The 26075-nt window shown below is 37.1% G+C and overlaps 1 protein-coding gene and 1 long non-coding RNA gene across 8 annotated transcripts in view; one reads left to right on the forward strand and one right to left on the reverse strand.

Moving 5' to 3' along the window:
- ZFY (zinc finger protein Y-linked) overlaps positions 1–16593 on the forward strand; it is a 53599-nt gene extending 37006 nt beyond the window's left edge. For 5 of the 7 annotated variants that reach the window (XM_055377242.2, XM_055377243.2, XM_055377241.1 and 2 more), the window contains 5 exons: positions 9187–9336; positions 9603–9746; positions 10760–10912; positions 12021–12161; positions 12888–16593. In XM_055377242.2, coding sequence (XP_055233217.1) covers positions 9187–9336; positions 9603–9746; positions 10760–10912; positions 12021–12161; positions 12888–14071 — 1772 coding nt within the window. In that variant the 3' untranslated portion in view covers positions 14072–16593. The remainder of the gene's footprint in view (positions 1–9186; positions 9337–9602; positions 9747–10759; positions 10913–12020; positions 12162–12887) is intronic. The other 2 variants (XM_055377246.2, XM_055377245.2) reach the window with 1 other exon arrangement.
- Positions 899–26075, reverse strand: part of LOC134757954 (uncharacterized) — a 35907-nt gene continuing 10730 nt past the window's right edge. Inside the window, exons 2-3 of the long non-coding RNA XR_010132637.1 lie at positions 15922–16011; positions 899–1020 (exon numbers count right to left, since the gene is read on the reverse strand). This is a non-coding gene — a long non-coding RNA (uncharacterized lncRNA). The remainder of the gene's footprint in view (positions 1021–15921; positions 16012–26075) is intronic.

Genomic DNA, 26075 nt, shown 5'->3' on the forward strand with positions numbered 1-26075 from the left:
GACTTTTAAATTGCTACATATGACAAAACACACACACACTTTATAGGATTAGTTTAGGAAAGTCACAGTACTGTTGTTTACTAAGCAACAGTAACCAATCATAACACACATTAGGAAAATGAAGAATCTGATTTTCACAGTTGCCAAATTGTATTATTTTAAGTGTTCAGTTTTCAACAACAACAAAAAATGAGACAGGCACAAAACCAAAAAAAAAGTACAGCCTATACGCAAGAAAAAGCACAGCCAACAGAAATTCATTCTAAGGAAGTCCAGACACAGTAACTAGAGTGGCTTATAAATCAGTTATATTACATTGTTCAAAGGCCTAATTAGGAAGTCATGTGTAAAGAAATAAAGGAAAGTAGGAGAATGATGTCGCATTAAGTGGAGAATATCAATAATCAGAAATTAAAAAGAACTAAATAGAATCTGGGGTGGAAAATTATGACAACTGAAATGAAGATTTCACCAGATGAACTCAAAAGTAGATTTAAACAGGCAGAAGAAAGAATCAGCAAACTTGTAGGAACTTCAATTAAGATTATCTCGTCTGAGGAGAAAGAAAAATAAGACAAATTAATATAGTCTTATATAATCTATGGAATGCCATGAAGTAAGCATACCAACATATACTGTACCAGGAGTGAGAGGGAAGAAAGAAATTGGCTTAAAGAATAGTTTAATAATAGCTGAAAACTTCACAAGTTTGATGAAAAACTGTAATCTTCACTTGTAAGAAGTTGCGTGAATTACAAGGGATCCATGTTTAGACACAAGACATTTTATGTTGTCAAAAGACAGATACATTTTTTAAAGCAGTAAGGTAGAAGTCACTTCTCACATACAAGTCCTCCCTCCTTCCCTCCCTTTTCTCCTTTCTTCCTTTCCTTCTCTTCCATCCATCCTTTTTTTTTTTTTTTTGAGATGGAGTCTTTCTCTGTCGTCCGGGCTGTAATGCAGTGGTATGACTTCGGCTCACTGATGTTGTACAGCCACTGTGACAAAGTTTGGCAATTCCTGGAAAAGTTAAATTTACATAGGATTACCATATGACCTAGCAGCTCTCTTCTGGATATACCCAAGAGAACTGAAAACATATGTCCACAAAACAGTTTATATATTATACAAATGTTCATAGCATCATTATTCATAGTAGCCAAACAGTAGCAACAACTTTAATATCTATCAGTTGAACTGATAAAATGTAGTATATCTGTCTAATGAAATATTATTTGATCATAAAAAGTAATGAAGAACTGATGAATGCCATAGCATGGATGAACTTTGAAAACATTGTGTTAAAGTGCAAGAAGTGGGTGCAGTATCTAGAATAGGTATATATATAAAGTCAAAAAGTATATCGTTGCCTAGTGTTCGTGGATAGTGTTGTGTGGAATAGGGAGTAGTAGCTAAATGGTACAGCGATTTCTTGTGAGGGTGATAGAAATTTTCTGCAATTAGTGGTGTTGCTTGCACAGCTCTGTGAATTTGCACAGCTCTCTGAAAACCCACTGGTTTGTATGCTTTACATACTATGCAACAGTAACTCATATTATGTGAATTTCCTCTCAGTGCCAAAAAAAAAAAAAATTGGGATCTTTTAAGGCAATTCATTTTCTGCTAAGAAATTGAGAGACGAATAAAACTTTTTTTTTTTTTTTTGAGATGGAGTCTTGCTTCATCACCCAGGCTGGAGTGCAGTGGCTCAATCTCGGCTCGCTGTAACCTCCGCCTCCTGGGTTCAAGAAATTATCCTGTCTCAGCCTCGCAAGTAGCTGGGACTACAGGTGCCTGCCACCATACTTGGCTGATTTTTGTATTTTCAGTAGAGATGGGGTTTCACCTTGTTGGTCAGGCTGGTCTTGAACTCCTGACCTTAGGTGATCTACCCACCTCGGCCTCCCAAAGTGCTGGGATGACAGGCATTAGCCACCACACCCAGTAAAAACTATTAATAATCATCATTATATTAGTGAACTTAAGGATCAAGAATTATATAGTCACCCACATCAAAATACTCAATGCTATATACACAGTGCAACAAAGCCTAAAGTTTCTGAGGAAAGTATAGCTTAAGAATTTTATACGCAGACAACTTATTCAAGTCAAAATTACAGGTAGACATTTTCAAACATCCAGGATTTCAGAAATTTTAGCACCCATGTGTGATGGACTTGCTGCTTGGTACCGTAAACCAAAAGATGAATTAGTAGAAAAAGACTCAAGAATGGAGAACTGACAAAATAATGAGTAGTGATTTTTGAATTAATTTAATGTAAAATTGGAGTAAACATTTATACAAATTAAGGTTATGTAACATGGTAAATGTCTACAAAATATTAATGAAAATATTTGCCGTGGCACGATGTGCAAATATGTTCATGTTTTCACTTTTTTTTTTTTTTGAGATGGAGTCTTGCTCTGTCACCCAGGCGGGAGTGCAGTGGCAGGATCTCAGCTCACTGCAAGCTCCGCCTGCTGGGTTCACGCCATTCTCCTGCCTCAGAATCCCAAGTAGCTGAGACTACAGGCGCCTGCCACCACGCCTGGGTAATCTCTTTTTTGTATTTTTAGTAGAGACGGGTTTCACCGTGTTAGCCAGGATAGTCTCAATCTCCTGACCTCGTGAACCGCCCGCCTCTGCCTCCCAAAGTGCTGGGATTACAGGCGTGAGCCACTGCACCCGGTTGTTTTCATCTTTTATAGCAGGTGACAGTAGATAATATCTTTACAATATGATTCCTACCTATTATTTTTATCATATTTTTCTTAGAGTATTTTAAAATCTTCTCTTGAATTAATAGACATTTAATTGATCATCGTTCATATATATAACAAATTGAATGTTAGATAGTTACTAAGGCTAGACAGTATTGTCAAGTCTTGAGATAAATCAATGCACAAAATAGAGATTCCTTTCTCTCATCATTGTGGACTTCTAGTATGGCTGTACCTATATCAAATTATTTAAATGTATATTAGAATGTGTCTTGGGAAAGTAGAAGAGTTTAATCAAAATGATTTTGAGTTTCAGAGATGGTCAAGGATGCCTTGCTGGAAGGATGACAGTTTGTCATAGACTTCAGTTTGAGTTGTATCATAGACTTCAAAAAAGAAATGCATGTATTAATCTTAGTAGAGAGGACAGTGACAGTTTGCGTCAAATGCAGCAACTCAGGCAAGTCAGATGAGGACTCAGAATTTGGTCATGTATGTCTTTGGTGAACAGATTCAGTGAAATCATGGACAAAAGCTTGATGGAAGTATTAAATAAGTTTAGAGAAAGAATGTGCAATGAGAATCACGGGAGATATGAAACAGTTGCTTGCAGGAGAAGTGGGATCAAGAGGAGATGGAATTTTTGTTTGTTTTAGTGTTGTTTCAAGAGAAAAAGCTTATTTGTTTCCTGATGGGAGTGTTCCTTTACTGGGTGATAGATAAATTGATGGTTTAAGGGATAACTGCAAAAAAACAGAAAAGAGAAGGTATAATTTAGTGCTTATGTGGAGGGATTGTTTTTAAGTGGAAAGGAGCACTGCTTGTCTGCGGCAATGTGCAGGATATACAAAGTTTGTGAATTAGTTGTTGGCAGTAGGACAGATGTGGCAGACAGCAGATCATCTTTTCTGTTTTGGGTTCTTGGTAAGGTGGGAAATAAGATCAACAGGCAGGCAGTATTGGAATTTTAAGAAAAATATGGCAAATAGCATCTACTCAAGATTCATATTTGTATATTTAAAGATGATGCTATCTACATCATGCTTTTTTTTTTTTCTATCTGGAGTTAGCTGCATAGATGTAGATGCAGACATAAAATTATATCAGGCAGGTTTGTGGTTTTGCCAGCCAAGTATTATGAAATCAGTCAGGGGCATAGGAGTTGAAAAAATATGCAAGAGAACAGTTAGAATGACCAGCCATGGAATTAAGCTGTTTTACTTGTTCAAATTGCTACAAAATTTTTGTTTAAAAGTAACATTTCAATTTTAATTTTAAACTCGTATTTGTCCTTTCTGTTCTTTTACTTATATATATGCATTGAGAAATATCCGAATAATATTATTGTAAATTCTATTGGTATTTCAGATGGTTTGTTTTTGAGCACTCTAACTTTTTTAAAGTAGTTTCTTAAATATTAAAGTGGATCATCTCAAGAAAAAGCTATCTTTTAGGGCAAAGTTGAAGAAGCATAAGGGAATAAATAATAAAATAGTATTGCTTAAATTTGGGGCCCATGAGATATTGGGGACAATAATACTGTAAAGACCAAAGCAGTTTGGGCAGATTTTGGTTGCTAGACTGTGCGGTTTGTATTTTACTTGGTAGGAAAAGGAGTGCTAGAGACTAGGGCTGGAGGGTAAAGTAACTGGATCTTTCTTTTAAGAAGACAGAAAATTGATACCAATTTTCTTGATACCATTGATACCAATGTCAGGGTGTTTGGTTGGAAACCTTAGGAGAGAGAAATCAGGTAAACTGTTTGTTTCTGAGGTTGGTGATAAATGAACTTTAACAACCTAGTTTTGAAAGATGAGACAATTTGAATGGAGAGGGCACAAGCCATGTTTTTGCATTGTAAGACTGCAAAGCAAAAGAATAGCAACGTTTTTATGATATTAATTTAGACAAAATGCAGTCCAGTGGAAATCCAATATCCAATTTTTCTTGTCAGCAAAACTGTAATTCTTTTTCTGAGGAAAACAAAGAGAAGTGAGATAACATGACTAGCTAAAAATTAAGCTGTGAGTTATAAAGACAGACATCCTTCTCATTTCCTCACCTCTCCCTTTCATAGCTGATTGGCTTGTGTTATTACAGCAGGTTTTACTAGCATTATTGGAATCTTTAACTCCCTAGCTTGTTTCATGCCCTTCCAATTACCTCTCCAGCTTTTACTACTTAGGTTAATTTGTGAATTCTTTCTTGCCCCTTCCTTAAATTGTAATCTCACTGGGACTGTGATTTTCTTTACACTCATGATTTCTTTACAGCTCATGATTTTCTTTACACTGCAGTTTGCTGATGGCTTCCAAATTGGTGTTGATCTTCAGCTTTCAGAGTTGAATATTCTGTAGGTGGCTTCATATGTCATTCATTCCGTCTTCTCAGTTTATTCTTAAATATGACCCAACTCCAGCCTTTATCCCAATTTATACTACCTCTGTCCTGATTCAAGGCTTCATTATCTGTCACCTAAATGTACTTGAAGCTGTAGTGCCCTGCTTCATTTCTTGATCTCTTCAAATCTGCTTTTTTATAAGGCCAGCAGGATGCTTTGGCAAAAATACTGATCTTAGTGACTGGTCTTTTTAAAAGCAGAAATTATCAGATCTCTGATAAGAATCCCCAAGAGTAGGATACCTTGAAGTCTATTTTGTATACAAGTTCATTCCATACCTGCAGATCTGGTTTTAATCAGATTGAGAAACTTGCAGTCTACCAGAATTAAGTTTGAGCCCCTCTGCCTGGTGCATAAAGTCCTCCATGACCTGGTTTTGGTTTACCTGTAGTTCACATTTCCCACTATGGCCTCATTTGCAGCAGTATTGAAGAACACACTCTCTTAACTGTCCTATCCCCCTACCTGCTGTATCCTTTGCATAGAATAAGTGCCATTCTCTTTCAGTCTACATAACATACCTTCACTTTTTTTTGTGGCAGCTGTTATTGCACTTTGCAACATTTGCCAAAACATTTCTGACTCCCCAGCCTGTTTTATAGTAATACTCGTATGGACACCTTGAAAATTTATAAAATATTATTTCATTGGATGAGAAAATGAATCAATTTTAATAAAAATAATTTACACCAATGTTAACATTAAAGATTGCACTAGAGAGTTCAAAATTAGTATATTTTTATGTTTAAAGAAATTTTAGGCCAAGTGCAGTGGCCTGAGCCTGTAATCCCAGCATTTTGGGAGACTGAGGCAAGTGGATCACTTGAGGTCAGGAAGTTCAAGACCAGCCTGGCCAATATGGCAAAACGCCATCTCTACTAAAAATGCAAAAATTAACAATGCGTGATGGCAATGCCTGTAATCGCCGTTATTTGGGAGGCAGAGGCGGGAGAGTCACTTGAACTTGGAAGTTGCCGTGAGCTGAGATAGCGCCAGTGCACTCCAGCCTGAGTAACTGAGACTCCTATCTCAAAAAAAAAAAAAAAAAAGAGATTTTAACTTTTTCTTCTAAGTAATCTTTTAAATTTACTTTAAGAAATCAGCTAGTGTCTAAGTGACATTTTGTTTTGAAGACAAGTGTATATTAAAATGTGATTTGCCAATGTTACTGTATCCAAAATAGACAAAAAACTCTTTTCCCCATTGTTTTGGGTTCTTACATCTTGTGTTTAAGTAGTTAAGTTTTAGTTGCTTTTAGTAGCCCAGTGTTTCAAGTTCTCATATTGTAGGTTAAGTAGTTAGATTTTATAATATCCGTGTTTGTAACAAGGAGATGCTATTTGAAAGTAGTCCGTAATTTCTAGTAAGAAACTAAATTATATCGTCATTGTATTTTTGTTTTTTTAATGTTGGCTTTAGATAATTTTGATTAGACAAATATAGTTTTGGATCTTTTGAAGAACAAGATGGGGAATTTGAAAAGTATGCAGAGATTTCAAAATCTAAATTCTGTGTTTATAAGCCACTGCTGAAAGTTAAGACTAAGAATTTAAAACCTAAAATAGTCAAAACTATTACCATTGCCTTTTGTAAGTAATGCTTATTGTAGTTCAGTTGTGAATACATTTATCTGCTCTACACTAATGGAAAACATCTTTTGTTATACTGTTTTTTATTTCTTATAAAAAATTATTATTGCCTCTAACAATTTAAACTTAACAGCATTCTTCAAACACCAGAGGTTGATGGTGGTTTCTTGTAAATTACATGGATCAAGATTTGAATTCTGGTTTTGCCAGTTACTAGATGTGTGACCTTAGATAAATCATTCAAGTTATCTAAACTTCAGTTTGCTTTACTGTAAAATATCAACAGTATTATAGCACTTCCTCATGGAGTTATGAGTATTAAGTAATGCTTTCAGTAATCACTTAATAAAAAGTAACTACATTATTATGATCACATTTTAAAATAATCATCTGTTCACCTGTCTGCTTTTTCACTGAATTACAAATTTCTTGGGTCCATTACTTTTTTTTTTTTTTTTTTTTTTGGAGACAGTCTTTCTCTGTTGCCCATGCTTGCGTGCAGTGGTGAGATCTTAGCTCACTGCAGCCTCTGCCTCCTGGGTTTAAACGATTCTTGTGCCTCGGACTCCCAAGAAGCTGGGAGTACAGGCACGTGTCATTATGCCCAGCTAATTTTTGTATTTTCAGTAGAAAACATGTTTTGCCATGTTGGCCAGGCTGGCCTCAAGCAATCCACTCAACGTCCACCTCCCAAAGCCCTGGGATTACAGGTGTGAGTCACCATGCCTGGCCTTGGGTCAGTTTCTTTTAAAGTTTGCACCTCTAATACTTGCCCAGAGTCTGATTGATAGTTGTGAATCATTGTTTAATTGACTTAAACATAAACATTTAGCCAAAAGGATAATGAAATATATTCAGCAGAGGACTACAAAAACAAAACTAAAATGGGAAAGGGGAAATGAAAAAACTTCTTGGGGTCCTGCTCCTCTGTGGTTGGTCTCTTGCTGTGTCATACTGACCAGGTGGGCCCAGAACAGAGAGAACATTACTTAGTGTTTCTCTAATGGACCAAACATTGAAAAATCCAATTTTTGTGATAAATTAAATTGTACTGTGTGCTATGTGTTCATTAGTCTGTGCCACACTTTCTGTTATGCTAAAGATAGTAGTCAGTGCCCACAGTGGTGTGTAGTGTAAGGTTACATTATATGGGGGTTGTATTTTTGGTATTTACTGCAATCCAGAATGTATTTTTTAAGACATTATTTTTTACTTTTGTTAATTTTGAAGTCCCAAGCATAACACCACACTTGATTCCCTTACCATGTAACACTTAAAAGTTTGTCGTAGATTCCCTGAGCCCACTGTTGGAAATCATATGTTCACTTTATCGGTAAGTAAGGATTCTTTTTTTTTTTTTTAATACATAAACATGAAACAGGCTGCCTTAAGTATTTAAGAAGATACTTAAGTATACATCTTAACTGTATTTGCCAGCAGTAGACCCAGACTCATTAGAACTCATATATATGTTTTGTGTGTGTGGTTTTTTTTTAAAATGCATGTGTGTGTAGTGTTAGGTTTGAACAGGTTAATATCAGAATTTACAGCTATTTTTATATTTATTTATTTATTTATTTTTTGAGACAGTTTCACTCTGTCATCCAGACTGGAGTACAGTGGTGCAATCTTGACTCACTGCAACCTCTGCCTCCTGGGTTCAAGCGATTTTCCTGCCTCAGCCTCCCGAGTAGCTGGGACTACAGGCTCCTGCCACCATGCCCAACTCATTTTTTTGCATTTTTAGTGGAGACAGAGGTTTCACTATGTTGGCCAGGCTGGTCTCAAACTCCTGACCTCAGGTGATCTGCTGCGTCGGCCTCCCAGAGTGCTGGGATTACAGACATGTGCCACCATGGCCAGCCAGAATTTATGTTTCTGACAACCATATTTTGATTTTTAAAAAGTTTATGATTCTCATAGAACAGATAAGACAATTGTATTCAGAAGTACTGAATGTTAAGTAATGCTCATAAAATATATTAGGACTAGTGTGTACTGAATTTACTAGTAGGACATTATTTTTCAGATCTTCAAGAACATTGGTAAGCTGGATGCAGTGGCTCAAGCTTGTAATCCCAGCATTTTGTGAGGCTGAGGTGGGAGGATTGCTTGAGCCCAAGAGTTGGAGATAAGCCAGAGAAAAACAGTGAGACCTTGTTTGTACAAAAAAATAAATAATTAGCTAAGCATGATGGCATACGCCTTTTGTCCCAGCTACTCAAGTAGGCTGAGGCAGGAGGATCATTTGAGTTCTGGAGGTCAAAGGTGCAGTGAACTATAATTGTGCCACTGTACTCTAGCCTGAATGACAGAAAAAGAAAAGACCCCATCTCAAAAAATAAAACAGAATACTTGTAATATTGTATGCTTTTACTTTATGATAAACAAAGATGACATATGTCCTTTCATTAGTTTTCTTAAGTTTTAAAGAATCTGCTGTTATTGTTGATGATATATTTTCTGCCTTTTCAGTGGATGATGCTGGCAAAATAGAACATGATGGTTCCACTGGAGTGACCATCGATGCAGAATCAGAAATGGATCCTTGTAAAGTGGATAGTACTTGTCCTGAAGTCATCAAGGTATACATTTTTAAAGCTGACCCTGGAGAAGATGACTTAGGTAAGAGGAAGCTGTCAGCATTTTATACATTGTCATCCAAATGTTTCAACCAAATGGTGTCAAAAAAAGTAAACAGGTTACTTTTTTTCATTGATACTTAACATTTAGTTTAGGTTATTTAGGTTGGAAAATTTGAACTCTTTTCCAAAGACAACTTTTAAGACATATTTTTGATTTAGTAATATAAAAATACACTAAAACGTGTAAGCAAAATATGTGAAAATGAACTCTGAAATAATTTTTGGAGCTTTCATATTCTCTGATAGGTGGAACTGTAGACATTGTGGAGAGTGAACCTGAAAATGATCATGGAGTTGAACTACTTGATCAGAACAGCAGTATTCGTGTTCCCAGGGAAAAGATGGTTTATATGACTGTCAATGACTCTCAACAAGAAGATGAAGATTTAAGTATGTGGCTTTTTAGAAAAAATTTTTTACTTTAAGTTCTGGGATACATGTGCTGAACGTGCAGATTTGTTACATAGATATACATGTGCCATGGTGGTTTGCTGCACGCATCAACCCATCATCTAGGCTTTTAAGCCCCCCATCCATTAGGTATTTGTCCTAATGCTCTCCCTCCCCTTGCACCCCACCCCACAGTGGGCCCCAGTGTGTGATGTTCCCCTCCCTGTGTCCATGTGTCCTCATTGTTCAGCTCCCACTTATGAGTGAGAACATGTGATGTTTGGTTTTCTGTTCTTGTGTTAGTTTGCTGAGGATGATGGTTTCCAGCTTCATCCATGTCCCTGCAAAGGACATGAGCTTATTCTTTTTTATGGCTGCAAAGTATTCCATGATGTGTATGTGCCAGTATGTGGCTTTTTTTGTGGGAGAGGGTTTTATGTTTCTACAAGGTGTGTTTTTTTTTTTTTTTGAGACAGAGTCTTATTCTGTTGCCAGGCTGGATGGAGTGCAGTGGAGCAGTCTCCGCTCACTGCAGCTTCCACCTCCTGGGTTCAGGCAGTTCTCCTGCCTCAGCCTCCCAAGTAGCTGAGACTACAGGCACGTGCCACCACACCCAGCTAATTTTTGTATTTTTAGTAGAGATGAGGGTTTCACCATGTTGGCCAGGATGGTCTCGATCTCTTGACCTTGTGATCCGCCCACCTTGGTCTCCCAAAGTGCTGGGATTACAGGTGTGAGCCACTGTGCCCTGCCCAAGCTGTTGTCTTTTTTTTTAATGTAACCAAAATTTGAAAAAAAATAAGCAGCACTGTTGTAGAGATTACTATGTTGCCGTATTCCAAGAAAAGATATCAGTGACTATGTATGTTTTGATAGTTGCTTTATAAACTAATTATGGTGAAAGCCAAGAAATGAATAATTCAACCAATGTTTATTTTTTCCTAGTAATGAATTTTTTCTGTGGATCTCTGTAAACCTAGTCACAAAAAATTTTTTATTTATTTTGTGCTTAGATGTTGCTGAAATTGCTGATGAAGTTTATATGGAAGTGATCGTAGGAGAGGAGGATGCTGCTGTTGCAGCAGCAGCAGCTGCTGTGCATGAGCAGCAAATTGATGAGGATGAAATGAAAACCTTCGTACCAATTGCATGGGCAGCAGCTTATGGTAACTTACATAGAAGCCAGAAGGATTGAGTAGTTTTTGAACATTAATTCACTGTTGAAAGTGGTTTCTGTTGGCCAGGCGTGGTGGCTCATGTCTGTAATCCCAGCACTTTGGGAGGCTGAGGCAGGTGGATCACGAGGTCAGGAGATTGAGACCATCCTGGCTAACATGGTGAAACCCCGTCTCTACTAAAAAATATTTTTAAAAAATTAGCCAGACGTGGTGGCAGGCGCCTGTAATCCCAGCTACTGAGGAGGCTGAGGCAGGAGAATGGCGTGAACCTGGGAGGTGGAGCTTGCAGTGAGCCGAGATTGCGCCACTGCACTCCAGCCTGGGCAGCAGAGCAAGACTCTGTCTTAAAAAAAAAAAAAAAAAAAAGAAAAGAAACAGGTTTCTATGGTCTTAGGGTTTCATGATTTAAGCAAAAGTAGAGGAAGATTAAATAGTCTCCCTGTTGCCTTTAATTTTAACATGAACTTCTTTTATTATGTAAGAAGTGTGGGAGCTTTCAGTCTAACATTTTAAATCTTGGTTTATAGGTGACACATAACTTTACAATTTTTGGGAGATAGCAGGGGAGTCCAGTAGAGCAGCATGCTGCTAGATACGGAAGCTAGGCACTTCCCCTGGTCTTGCCATAAATATGCCCATAAAACACATGGTCTACAATTGCGGGCCAGGTGTAGTGGCTCATGCCTGTAATCCCAGCACTTTGGGAGTTTGAGGCAGGTGGATGACCTGAGGTCAGGGGTTCAAGATCAGCCTGGCCAATATGGTGAAACCTCCTCTCTACTAAAAATACAAAAAAATGAGATGGCTGTGACGGCGTTGTTCCTGTAATCCCAGCTATTCAGGATGCTGAGGCAGGATAATCGCTTGAACCTGAGAGGAGGAGGTTGCAGTGAGCCAAGATTACACCTCTCTACTCCAGCCTGGGTGACAGAGCAAGACTCTGTTTCAAAAAAAAAAAAAAAAAAGAATAAAAATAAATAAAGTAAGGACTTTCTGTCATTCATGAGTGTCAGGACTTCTTGTTGTTAATAAAGAATTCCTAATTCTTTAGAATTTATAATGTTGTGTAATTCTGTGTTTTAATGCACATTGTTAGGTAATAATTCTGATGGAATTGAAAACCGGAATGGCACTGCAAGTGCCCTCTTGCACATAGATGAGTCTGCTGGCCTTGGCAGACTGGCTAAACAGAAACCAAAGAAAAAGAGAAGACCTGATTCCAGGCAGTACCAAACAGGTGAGTTCCACAGGGGTGTTATGTTGGAGTTTTAGCTAGTAGGCCACATGTATTTTTATGTGTTGAATTTGAAAGAAAAAATTTCAAAATTCAGTGATATTCATGAATGATTTTCTTGGATAAGAAGAAACAGTTGTGCATCAACCATTCAGGAAAAAGAATTAAAATCCTCTGGTGATTTTAGTGAAAAGGAAAATAAATTTCTAAAATGTTACCTAACTTTAAGTGAACGAAATTACATGGATCTACTTATACCAGCATAAAGCAGGTATAATTTACAGAGAAGTGGAAGAAGTACCTAGGTTATTTGTAGGACTGATTACTATCCTATGTTGTTTTGAATGCTGCTTTGCATATTAAAATTTATTTATAGGTGCAGTTAAGCTTTACTGTTTGCATATATTTGGCTTGGAGTCAGTCACCAAAGCAGAAATGCTGGACTTGATTTTTATGAGTTATTTGCTACACATTTCTAAATTCATGTTCTTTTGTCACTGCTTGATTGATTTTTTTTTTTTAACTGGAAGGGGTGAGATTGGTTCATACTTAACCAAACCAGTTCTCTCGATTAGGACATTATTATAACTCTTAACACTGAAAAGCAGTAAAAGGAATATTAATAATTTCAAAGTATTTGCCCACTAATGTTCAGAACACAAGCTTTAAATTCATGAGGAAACCAGAAGTTTGATTAAGCACTCATACTGCTTTCTTTTCCTTTCTTAGCAATAATTATTGGCCCTGATGGTCATCCTTTGACTGTCTATCCTTGCATGATTTGTGGGAAGAAGTTTAAGTCGAGGGGTTTTTTGAAAAGACACATGAAAAACCATCCTGAACACCTTGCCAAGAAGAAGTACCACTGTACTGACTGTGATTACACTACCAATAAGAAAATAAGTTTACATAACCACCTGGAGAGCCACAAGCTGACCAGCAAGGCAGAGAAGGCCATTGAATGTGATGAGTGTGGGAAGCATTTTTCTCATGCAGGGGCTTTGTTTACTCACAAAATGGTGCACAAGGAAAAAGGGGCCAACAAAATGCACAAGTGTAAATTCTGTGAATATGAGACAGCTGAACAGGGGTTATTGAATCGCCACCTCTTGGCAGTCCACAGCAAGAACTTTCCTCATATTTGTGTGGAGTGTGGTAAAGGTTTCCGACACCCGTCGGAACTCAAAAAGCACATGCGAATCCATACCGGCGAGAAGCCATACCAATGCCAGTACTGTGAATATAGGTCTGCAGACTCTTCTAACTTGAAAACACATATAAAAACAAAGCATAGTAAAGAGATGCCATTCAAGTGTGACATTTGTCTTCTGACTTTCTCAGATACCAAAGAAGTGCAGCAACATACTCTTGTCCACCAAGAAAGCAAAACACATCAGTGTTTGCATTGCGACCACAAGAGTTCAAACTCAAGTGATTTGAAACGACATGTAATTTCAGTTCATACGAAAGACTATCCTCATAAGTGTGAGATGTGTGAGAAAGGCTTTCACAGGCCTTCAGAACTCAAGAAACATGTGGCTGTCCACAAAGGTAAAAAAATGCACCAATGTAGACATTGTGACTTTAAGATTGCAGACCCATTTGTTCTAAGTCGCCATATTCTCTCAGTTCACACAAAGGATCTTCCATTTAGATGTAAGAGATGTAGAAAGGGATTTAGGCAACAAAATGAGCTTAAAAAGCATATGAAGACACACAGTGGCAGGAAAGTATATCAGTGTGAGTACTGTGAGTATAGCACTACAGATGCCTCAGGCTTTAAACGGCACGTTATTTCCATTCATACAAAAGACTATCCTCATCGGTGTGAGTACTGCAAGAAAGGCTTCCGAAGACCTTCAGAAAAGAACCAGCACATAATGAGACACCATAAAGAAGTTGGTCTGCCCTAACAGTGTGTCTACAAGCTTGTAAAGATGTTGGCCTTGAAGCAGAAAATTCATTTTTTAAAGCCAGTCTTGTTCACATCCATTACTATACATTGAATTATGCTGTGTAAAAATAGAATTATTGCTTCTAGTCCACTTTTCTTTACATTTTATTCAATATGCTGTCCTGAATCCTATTCAGTTTCTTTAATAGATGAGGAAAAATAGCAACAAGCAAGTTGCTTATAATAAAATAATTTGTGATTCTATACTGAATTTTCAGTCATAAAAGCTTTACTATTTATTTACATATTTATTCATGTTGATGGTACTCTTCTAAGACAAAATCAGATTGATAACTATGAAAGTAACATTTTTGACCCATTTCTTCCTACACAAATGTTTCACATTGGAGACATCTGCTAATACAAATGGGAGGTTTTACTGTCAAGTCCAATTAGCAAAACGTGGTAATAATTTTTTTGTCAACATTTTCAGATTACATGATAAAATTTTACATTTGAGCTTCTAGCATTGATTAATATAGGATATTGACCACGTTTATGTTTAAATTTCATTTTGTTCAGCAGACAAAATGTACTTCCCTTAACTTTCATTAATAGTGTTTACATTTTTTGTCAGCACAGCAAACTTCTAGAAAGTATTATTGAAAAGTTTTACTTATTTTTATCTTCTGTTTTCTCTTTGTACTGCTTTGTCTTGCATTGTGTTCCAACACATGAGACTTACTGCACACTGAATTTTGGAGTCTTTTAGAGGTAAATTGTGGACTCAGGATTTTTTGAAACTTGGTGTGTAACTCTAAATCTTGTATATGCATCTTTGTTGCTTATTACATATTTACACACACAACCACAAATTTTAAACTTATGATGAAAATTTACAGTAACCTGAAAGATCCAGGGATGTATGAGAGGATTTTGTAACTTGTTATTCAGTTACTAAATTTGAGGTGAATAATTAAAAAGAAAGGACATTAGGAGAGTGAAAATCTTCTCTTGAAATAATCTTTGATAGATAAAAATGGAAGGTAAGATGTTTCTAGATAGAATGTTTTCATACAATTTCAGCTTCATATCATAAATTTTTCTGGAAAGCTATTTCAGACATAGATTTCTTAGTATTTTTCTGAGAATCCTGTGAAGGAACTCTGTCTCTTTGCAAAGTAAGGAGGACTAAGGGAAAATGATGGTACCATGTAACAGAATGAGAGCTAATTCCAAATTAGCAACTTCATCCTGCTTTCTATTTTACATTGAGTAAAGTTTTAAAAAGACAACAGTCAAGTTGATTTTGATTAGAAGATAAAAGTACATAATGAAAATCCATGGCCTTATTTGGAATATATATCACTTTCCAAATTTTATTGTTTATTTGAGAGTTAATAAGTTAATGTTATTAAGCAGTTAATAATTTATATGTATGGATATAATATAAAATGAATTCATATAATTAAAAAGAATTTGGTTAATAAGAATTTGGAGAATGGAAAATACATTTTTAGGTTCCTTAATTTGGCTGTTGGTACCTGTGTATTTGGAATATTTTAGGGGATTCGAATTTTTTTTAACCCACATTACAGCTACCTTCTAGCTTTAGTATGGTGGTGCTTCATTCAACTTTTGCTGTCAGGTTTTTATTTTCACCCTTTTCTGTGCCACCAATTCAAAAGTTACAGGATTAGGAAATATAAATTTATATTTGGTGATTGGCAGCCTCTGAAATGTTAGATTAATTTGATCTAGTTCTAAAGTGCTTTAGTCATATATGAATTTAAACCTAGTACCAACCAAAACCATGTAATGGATTTTAAGAACCTGTTAGGCCTTCTTAGCCCTTATACATGTCCCTACCTGATTTTTACTGTCCTTCATGATCCTGTTCTTGAAAACTTCAGTTTGTATTTGAAAATCCTTTAAATCTCCTTCCAATTTGTTTTCTCCCTGAAGTAATATAAAAGGAAGTATTTAAGTGAAAGTGTAAGAGTTTTAAAACATTTTTTAAAATTAATACAGATAGTTAGCTATTTATCTTTTAAAAATAAACTAAAAGGTAAAAAACGTTAACACTTTACATATTTCATATTTTTCATATAGTCTGGAGTTATACACAGTTGTTTTGTTTTTAACCACGGTATTGAAACCTTTAAAAGGTAATTAAGCATTTGGTCAAGTAAATATAGAACATTTGTATAAAGAAAGAAATGAAATTGTGCTTAATGTCATATACTGTTATTATTTGCAGGCTGGTTTTAATTCTTAATTTGATTAGCAAAGCTAAAAAAGTGAATGTTGAAGTTGAAAGTTTTAAAGAGGTCCAAAATCTTACAAGGACATAAATTATTATTTGGTTGAAAAATAGTCTATTAGATATTGTATGTCCCTTCCTCTGTACAAATTGTAAAATACTTAAAATAACTATGAAGAATTCATATAGGAAGTGTGATACTATTGTAAATGTGTATTTGAGAATATGCAAAAATGAAAATAATATTTTACTGTTAATAAATGTTTACTTGTATATGATACCAATACTAAGTTAACTCTTTCTTTAAAACACGCAGTTTTAAGTCTTAATAAACATAAAACATAGTGGACTATTTTTATTTCCCCACTTAGTTCATTCTGTACATCAGTGGAATACAAAATGCTTTTTATGTAAATATTGGTAACCTTATGAATTTACAAGTAGTATTTCAGAGTACCTGTGCTAGTTGATGAGGCCTTTGCTTAATGTGTTCTTGAAAGTCAATTTTTTGTTTTATCTTAATGAAAGATGGTTTGGTTAGCATCTGCACTTGCTGAAATAAATTTTCCTTGCATAAAGCTTTTTTTTCTTTTTTTTTTTTTTTTTTTTGGTTTTTGTTTTTGTTTTAACAACAAAGTCTCACTGATTTGCCCGGGCTCAAGTACAGTGGTGTGTGATCTCAGCTTACCTCAGCCTTGAACTCCTGGGCTCAAGCAATCCTCCTACCTCAGCCTACGCAGTAGTTGGGACTATGGACATGTACTGTCATGCCTGGCTAATTTTTTATTTTTTATAGAGATGGGGTTGGGTCTCATCATGTTGCGCAGGGTGGTCTCAAACCCCTGGGCTCAAGGAGTCCTTCCGCCTCAGCCTTCCAAAATGGTGCTATTACAGGCATAAACCACTGCACCAGCCCTTAAGTGGTTTTTGAGGGCACTAAGTCCATAGCAGAAGAACCTGCACTAGTTACACATTTGTGTGTTACCTCTTTGTATTCAGTTTGGAGATCTTTAGTGCACACATAATACTGTGGGATGGGTATTATGACAAAAATTAGAAGCTTGGTAGAAGTTAACCAGGAGTCAAACAGATTACAACAAAGAAGACTGAGACTCATAAATTTTTGTGGACGTAAAATTCACATGATAAAAGTCACTATCTTAAAATGTGTTAAGTGGCATTTAGCACATTCACATGTTACATTTCCATCACCTCTCTTCAGTTGCAAAACACCTTTGGTAAAGATTCTGCAGTTCTTCAACTCTGTAGGAATGTGTTTGTCTAATGGTTCAAACAGTAAATAATTAAAGCCATTAAAATGTTAAAAAAAATATGGTGAATGTCACTGGCCAGAGTTGTAAGCCAGATAAGATCATGAATAACTTAGTTGTGTTAGAAAATCTAAATAAACGTACCAATCAGGCCTGTGATTTCACCTAAGATAATTTACTGACTGGTTTTCTGGCAATGTCAATGTCAATTTGATTTTTTAAAAATTTTTATTATTTTTTAACTTCTCAGGAATTCTAGGGTTTTTGTAAAGAAAAGCGTTAAGCATTATGACCAATATCTTAAAGCTATGATATTTCGGAGCACTGGTTTTTGAAGCTGGGCCAGGTCAACATCAGCATTACTTGAATCTTGTTAGATACATAAAATCTTGGGCTCATCCTAGACCTACTACATAAAAAAATTGTGCATAGGCACCAGCAGTCAGTTGGTTTCATTGTGAAAAAAAAAATACAATTTCCCATTTAAACCATTTTAAGTGTATATCATTAGTAGTACTAAGAATATTTACATTGTTGTGAATGTTTCTTAACTTTCGTATTTGAAACTCAACGTCCGTTAAACAACTTTCCTTTCTCCACTGATGCCCAGGCCCTGGTAATGTTTCTATGAATTTGACTACTTTATTAGAATCATACAGCATTTTTTTTGTGACTGGCTTATTTCACTTCGCAGCCTTGCCTCCTTAATTTTAGAGAAAAGTTTTCAGCCTTTCACCATCAAATAAGGTGTTACCTGTGGGCTTTTAAAAATAATTGCTGGCTGGGAGTGGTGGCTCACACCTGTAATCCCAGCACTTTGGGAGGCTGAGGCGGGTAGATCACCTGAGGTCAGCAGTTCGAAACCAGCCTGGCCAACATGGTGAAAACCCGTCTCTACTAAAAATACAAAAACAACTGGGTGTGGTGGCAGGTGCTTATAACTCCAGTTAGTCGGGAGGCCGAGGCAGGAGAATCGCTTGAACCCAGGGAGCAGAGGTTACAGTGAGCCAAGATCGTGCCACTTCCCTCCAGCCTGGGTGAAAGAGGGAGACTTCGTCTCAAGAATAAATAAAATTGCCCCGGGTAGTCATGGTGGCTCATACCTATAATGCTAGCACTCTTAAGAGGCTGAGACAGGTGGTTGGCTTGAGGTCAGGAATTTGAGACTAGCCTGGCCAACATAATGAAACTATGTCTCTACTAAAAATACAAAAATTAGCTGGGCGTTCTGGCACATGTCTGTAATCCCAGCTGCTCAAGAGGCTGAAGCATGAGAATGACTTGAACCTGGGAGGAGGTTGTTGCAGTAAGGTGAGGTCGCACCGCTGCACTCCAGCCTGGGTGACAGAGCAAGACTCCATCTCAAAATAAATAAATAAATAAAAATAACTGCCATCATTATGTTGAGGGTTCTCCCTTCTTCCCTAAGTGTACTTTATAATGAAAAGGTGTGGAATCTTGTCACATGCTTTTTTTATGTAAATTGAAATTAGCCTTTGTCCTTTATTTTTGTTAACATGATGTATTAAAAGGTTTTGCTGAACCATTCTTAAAATCCAGTGAAATCTTACTGGTAATGGTATATAATTATTTTTGTTTTTGTTTTTGTTTTGAGACCGATTTTTTTCCGTGTTGCCCAGGCTTGAGTGCAATGGCGTGATCTTAGCTCACTGCAACTTCCACCTCCTGGGTTGAAGAGATAGTCCTGCCTTACTCAGCCTCCCGAGTAGCTGGGATTACAGACATCTGCTACCACTCCCAGCTAATTTTTGTATTTTTAATAGAGATAAGGTTTCACCATGTTGTCCAGGCTGGTGTTGAACTCTTGACTTCAGGTGATCTATCCGCCTCGGCCTCCCAAAGTGCTAGGATTACAGGTGTGAGCCACTGCACCTGGCTTATGTAATTGTTTATTTTTTTATTTTTTGGAGATGGAGTCTTGCTCTGCTGCCCAGGCTGGAGTGCAGTGGTGTGATCTCGGTTCACTGCAACCTCCACCTCCCAAGGTCAAGTGATTCCCCTGACTCAGCCTCTCAAGTAGCTGGGATTACTGGCGCATGCCACTGCACCTGGGCTACCACATCTGGCTAATTTTTGTGTTTTTAGTGGAGGCAGGGTTTTACCACGTTGGCCAGGCTGGTCTCGAACTCCTGACCTGAAGTGATCCACCCACCTTGGCCTCCAAAATGCTGGGATTACAGGCTTGAGCCACCACGCCCAGTCTATAATCCTTATAATGTGCTGTTAAATTCAACCTGCTTGTATTTTACTGAGAATTTTTGCATAGATTTTTGTTAGTGATACTGGTCTGTGATTTTCTTTTTATGTGTTTAAAAAAAATTACTTTTTGGACACAGGGTCTTGCTCTGTTGCCCAGCCAACAGAGCACTGCACTGCACTGTAGTGCAGTGGTGTGATTGCAGCTGACTGTAACCTTGAACCCCTAGGTTCAACTATCCTGCCATCTGAATAGCTAGGACTGCCAGTGCTATCGTGCCTAACTAACTTTTTACAATTTTTTTGTAGAGACAGGGTTTCCCTAAATTGCCCAGACTTGTCACAAACTTCTGGACTCAAGCAATCCCCATCTTAATCTCCCAAGATGCTGAGAATATAGGCATAAGCCACCATACCTAGCCTTGTTTATGTCTTTATCTGGTTTTGATAGCAATGTAATACTGGCATCTTTATATGAATTTCAGAGTGCTTCCTCCTTTAGGATTATTGTTAATTTCTTTTTTTTAAAAAAAATTCATTTTTATCTTAGATTCAGGTGTCTTTGTACAGGTTTGCTATAAGGGTGTATGTGTAGTGTTGAGATTTGGGCTTCTATTGATCCCATCAGCCACATAGTGAAGATAGTACCCAGTAGGAAGTTTCTCAGCCCTTGCCCCACTCCTTTACTCCCTTCTTTTGGAGACCTCAGTATGTGTTACTTCTATCTTTATGTTCATATTAACCTATGATTTAGTTCCCACTATAAGTCAGAACATGTGACATTTGGTTTTCTGTTTCTGCATTAGTTTCCTTATGATAATGGCCTCTAGCTGCAACCCTGTTGCCACAAGGACATGATTGCATTCTTTATTGTGGCTGCATAAAATTATTTTTAAATGTTTGATAGAATTCTCCAGTGAAGCCATCTCACTGTGGGCTGTTCTTTGTTCAGATTTTTATTTCTGATTCAATCTTACTAGTTACTGGTATTTCTTTCTATTTACTCATGGAAGGTTGTGTGTTTCTAGCAATGTATTTTTTTTTTTTTTTTAAAGACAGAATCTCACTCTGCCGCCCAGGCTGGAGTACAGTGGCACTATGTCTGCTTACTGCAACCTCTGGCTCCTGGACTCAAGCAATTCTTCTACCTCAGCCTCCCGAGTAACTGGGATTACAGGTGTGCGTCACCACCCCTGAGTAAATTTTTTGTATTTTTAGTAGAGATGGGGTTTCACCATGTTGGCCAGGCTGGTCTCAAACTGACCTCAGGTAATACCTGCTTTGGCCTCCCAAAGTGCTGGGATTCCAGGCATGGGCCACCACACCCAGCCTATTCCTTCTGATTTATCCAATTCCTTGGTGTAATTTCTATTCATTGTGTTCTCTTTACTCCTTTTCATTTCTGTGGCATCACTTGAATTACCCTTCTTTCATTTCTAACTTCAGTTATTTGAGTCTTTTTCTTAATGTAGGCAAAATTTGCCAATGTTATTCATCTTTTCAAAAAATGAATTCAGTTTTGTTGATTTTTCTACGATTAAGCTTTTTTTTTTTTTTAAATGGAGTCTCGCTCTGTCACCCAGGCTGGAGTGCAGTGGTGTGATTTTTGGCTCACTGCAAGATCTGCCTCCTAGGTTCACACCATTCTCCTGCCTAAACCTCTCCAGTAGGGGGCCTACAGGTGCCCGCCACCACGCTGGCTAATTTTTTTTTTTTTTTGTATTTTTTTTGTATTTTTAGTAGAGACAGGGTTTCACCATGTTAGCCAGGATTGTCTTGATCTCCTGACCTTATGATCCGCCTGCCTTGGCCTCCCAAAGTGCTGAGATTACAGGCATGAGCCATCGCACCCGGCCCCTTATTTTTAAATAACGTATAATAGTTATACATATTTTGGAGTACATGTGATATTGTTTGTACACATTTTGGAGTACATGTGATATTGTTAGGTAGTTGGTTTGAGGTCTTTTTTCTTTTTTGATAGATGTATTTACAGCTGTAAATTTACCTCTCTGCAACTACTTTGATTGTATCTCATGTTGTGTGTCCCATATATTGTGCTTTCATTTTAGTGTGTGTCAAGGTAATTTTTCTTGTAACTTCTTTTGCCTCATTGGTTGTGTGGTTTTGTTTTTGACACTGGCTTTTGCTCTGTTGTCTAGGCTGGCCTTCAGCTCCAGGGCTTGAGAACTCTTACTTCCAACTCAGCCTCCCAAGTAGCTGGGACTACAAGTGAGTGCTATTGTGCCAGGCTTTCCATTGGTTAACAGTTTGTTGCTTGGTTTCCACACATTTGTGAATTTTCCAGTTTTCCCATTGCTCTTGATTTTTAGTGCATCATATTGTGCTCAGAAAACACACTTTGTATAATTTGCTTTTAAAATTTGTTAAACTTGTTTTGTGACCAAATATATGGTCTATTCTAGAGAATGTTCAATGTGCACTTTAGAATACTGTATATTCTGCTGTGGTTGTGTGGCATGTTCTCTATATATCTGGTATGTCCAATTGGTGTACAGCATTTTACCAGTCCTGTTTCCCCATTGATTTTCTGTTTGATTTTTCTACCCATTATTGAAAATGGTCTAATGATGCCTCCTATATTATTGTCTTTGTTTCTTGTTTTTATTTCTGTCAACATTTTTATCACATAGTTAAGAGCTCTGATATTTAGTGCAGATATAATTGTTATATCTTCTTTTAATTTTTATTTTAAGTTCATGTGCAGGTTTATCACATAGGTACACTTGTTTCATGGGGGTTTGTTGTACAGATTATTTCATCACCCAGGCATTAAGTTGAGTACCTATTACTTGTTTTTCCTGATCCTTTCCCCGCTCCCATCCTCCATCGCTCTGGTAGGCCCCAATATGTATTGTTCTCCTCTATGTGCCCATGTGCTCTCATCATTTAGCTCCCACTTATAAGTGAGGACATGGCAGTATTTCGTTTTCTGTTCCTATATTAGTTAGCTAAGTATGATGGCCTCCAGCTCCATCCATGATCCTGTTCTTTTTTTTTTTTTTTTTTTTTTGAGACAGAGTCTCACTCTGTTGCCCAGGCTGGAGTGCAGTGGCACAACCTCTGCCTGCTGGGTTCAGGCGATTCTCCTGGCTCAGTCTCCCAAGTAGCTGGGACTACAGGTGCACACAATCATGCCTGGCTAATTTTTGTATTTTTAGTAGAGACAGGATTTTACCATGTTGTCCAGGCTGGTCTTGAACTCCTAACCTTGTGATCCACCCACCTTGGCCTCCCAAAGTGCTGGGATTATAGGCATGAGCCACTGAGGCCAGCCTGATCCTGTTCTTTTTATATGGCTGCATAGCATTCCATGGTGTATATGTACCACATTTTCTTTATTCAGTCTACTATTGGTGGACATTTAGGTTGATTCCATGTGTTTGCTATTGTGAAAAGTGCTGCAATGAACATACACATGCATGTGTCTTTATGATAGAAGGATTTATAATTCTTTGGGTATATACCCAGTAATGAGATTGCTGGGTCGAATGGTAGTTCTATTTTTCCTTTTATGAGGAATCACCACACTGTTTTCCACAATGGCTGACTTAATTTACACTCACACCAACAGTGTATGGGCCTGTCATTTTCTCCACAACCTTGCCAACATCTGTTGACTTCTTAATCATAGCCACTCTGACTGGTGTGACTGGTTTCTCACTGTGGTTTTGATTTGCATTTCTCTAATGATTAGTGATGTTGAGCTTTTTCTCACGTTTGTTGGCTGAATGTATGTCTTCTTTAGAAAAACATCTGTTCATGTCCTTTGCTTTTTTTTTTTTTTTTTTTTTTTTTTTTTTGAGACAGAGTCTTGCTCTGTCGCCCAGGCTGGAGTGCAGTAGCGCTATTTCAGTTCACTGCAAGTTCCACCTCCTGGGTTCACGCCATTCTCCTGCCTCAGCCTCCTGAGTAGCTGGGACTACAGGTGCCCGTCACCATGCCTGGCTAATTTTTTCGTATTTTTAGTAGAGACGGGGTTTCACCATGTTAGTCAGTATGGTTTTGATCTCCTGACCTCATGATCCACCCACCTCAGCCTCCCAAAGTGCTGGGATTACAGGCATGAGCCACCATGCCTGACCCTTTGCTCACTTTTTAATAGGGTTGTTTTCTTGTTTTAAGTTCCTTATAGAGCTGGATATTACACCTTTGTCAGACATATAGTTTGCAAAAATTTTCTCCCATTCTGTAGGTTGTCTGTTTACTTAATTGACAGTTTCTTTTGCCGTGGAGAAACTATTTAATTAGATCCCATTTGTCAATTTTTGGTTTTGCTGCATTTGCTTTTGATGTCTTTTTCATGAAATCTTTGCCCATTCCTATGTCCAGAATGGTATTGCCTAGGCTGTCTTCCAGGGTTTTTACAGTTTTGGGTTTTATATGTAAACCTTTAATTCATCTTGACTTGAGTTTTGTGTATGGTGTAAAGAAAGAGTTTCCATCTATATGGCTAATCAGTTGTCCCAGCACCATTTATTGAATAGGGAGTACTTTTCCCATTCCTTGTTTTTGTCAGCTTTGTTGAAGATCAGATAGTTGTAGGTGTGTGGCCTTATTTCTGGGATATCTGTTATGTTCCATTGATCTATGTGTCTGTTTTTATAGAATTACCATGCTGTTTTAGTTACTGTAGCCCTGTAGTATAGTTTGAAGTCAGGTAATGTGATGCCTCCAGCTTTGTTCTTTTTGCTTAGGATTGCCTTGGCTGTTCAGGCTCTGTTGTGGTTTCATATGAATTTTAAAATATTTTTTTCAAGTCTGTGAAGAATGTCATTGGTAGTTTGATAGGAATAGCATTGAATCTATAAATTGCTTTGGACATTATGGCCATTTTAACAATATTCATCTTTATCCATGAGCATGGATTGTTCTTCCATTTATGTAATCTCTGATTTCTTTGAGCACTGGTTTGTAGTTATCCTTGTAGAGATCTTTCACCTCCATGATTAGCTGTATTCCTAGGTATTTCATTCTTTTCATGGCAGTTGTGAATGGAATCATGTTCCTGATTTGGATGTTGGCCTGACTGTTATTGGTGTATAGGAATGCTAGCAGTTTCTATATGTTGACCCTGTATCCTAAGATTTTGCTGAAGCTGTTTATCAGCTTTTGGGCCAAGACTATGAGGTTTTCTAGATTTAGGATTATGTTGTCTGCAAACAGGGATAGTTTGACTTCCTCTCTTCCTATTTGGAGTCCCTTTATTTCTTTCTCTTGCCCTACTGCCCTGGCCGGAACTTCCAATACTATGTTGAATAAGAGTGATGAGAGAGAGCCTCCTTGTCTTGTGCCAGTTTTCAAGAGAAATGCTTTCAGCTTTTGTCCATTCAGTATGACGTTGGCTGTGGGTTAGTCATAGATGGCTCTTGTTATTTTGGGTTGTGTTTCTTTAATACCTAGTTTATTAGGAGCTTTTATCGTGAAGTGGTGTTGAATTTTATAGCAGCCTTTTCTGCATCTATTGAGATGATCTTGTAGTTTTGGTCTCTAGTTCTGTTTATGGGATAATTTACATTTTTTAATTTGTATTTGTTGAACCAAACTTGCATCCCAGAAGATAAACTCTACTTGAGTATAGTTGATTAATCAGCTTTTTTATCTAATGCTGGATTCGGTTTGCCAGTATTTTGTTAAGGATTTTTCCATTGATGTTCATCAAGGATATTAGCCTGAAATTTTTTTTGTTAGTTGTGTCTCTGCCAGGTTTTGGTATCAGGATGATGATGGCTTCATAGAAAGAGCTAGGGAGGATTCCCTCTTCCTCAATTTTTTGGGACTAGTTTCAGCAGGAATGGTACCAGCTCCTCTTTCTTACATCCACTAGAATTCAGCTGTGAATCCATCTCATCCTGGGCGTTTTTTTTGGTTGATGGCTATTTATTACTGATTCAATTTTGAAATTTTTAAATATTTTCTTGTTGAATTGACCCTTTTATTATTATATAACATTTTTTTGCCTCTTTGAATAGCTTTTTGCATGAAGTCTATTTTATCTGTTATTGTAGTCATTCCTGCTCTTTTTGGTTACTGTTGCCTGAATTATCTTTTTTCATCATTTCACCTTCAGTATGTATGTCATTAGATCTAAGATAGATGACATATAGTTAGATTCTGTTTTCTTTTGTTGTTTTATAGCCAGTCATTAATAGTCTCCAATGTTACAATGTTATTTTCTTTCTTCTTCTTCTTTTTTTTTGAGACAGAGTCTCTCTTTTTTTTTTTTTTTTTGAGATGGAGTCTTGCTCTAT

The sequence above is a fragment of the Gorilla gorilla genome, chromosome Y (assembly GCF_029281585.2).
Source record: "Gorilla gorilla gorilla isolate KB3781 chromosome Y, NHGRI_mGorGor1-v2.1_pri, whole genome shotgun sequence".
NCBI lineage: Eukaryota > Metazoa > Chordata > Mammalia > Primates > Hominidae > Gorilla > Gorilla gorilla.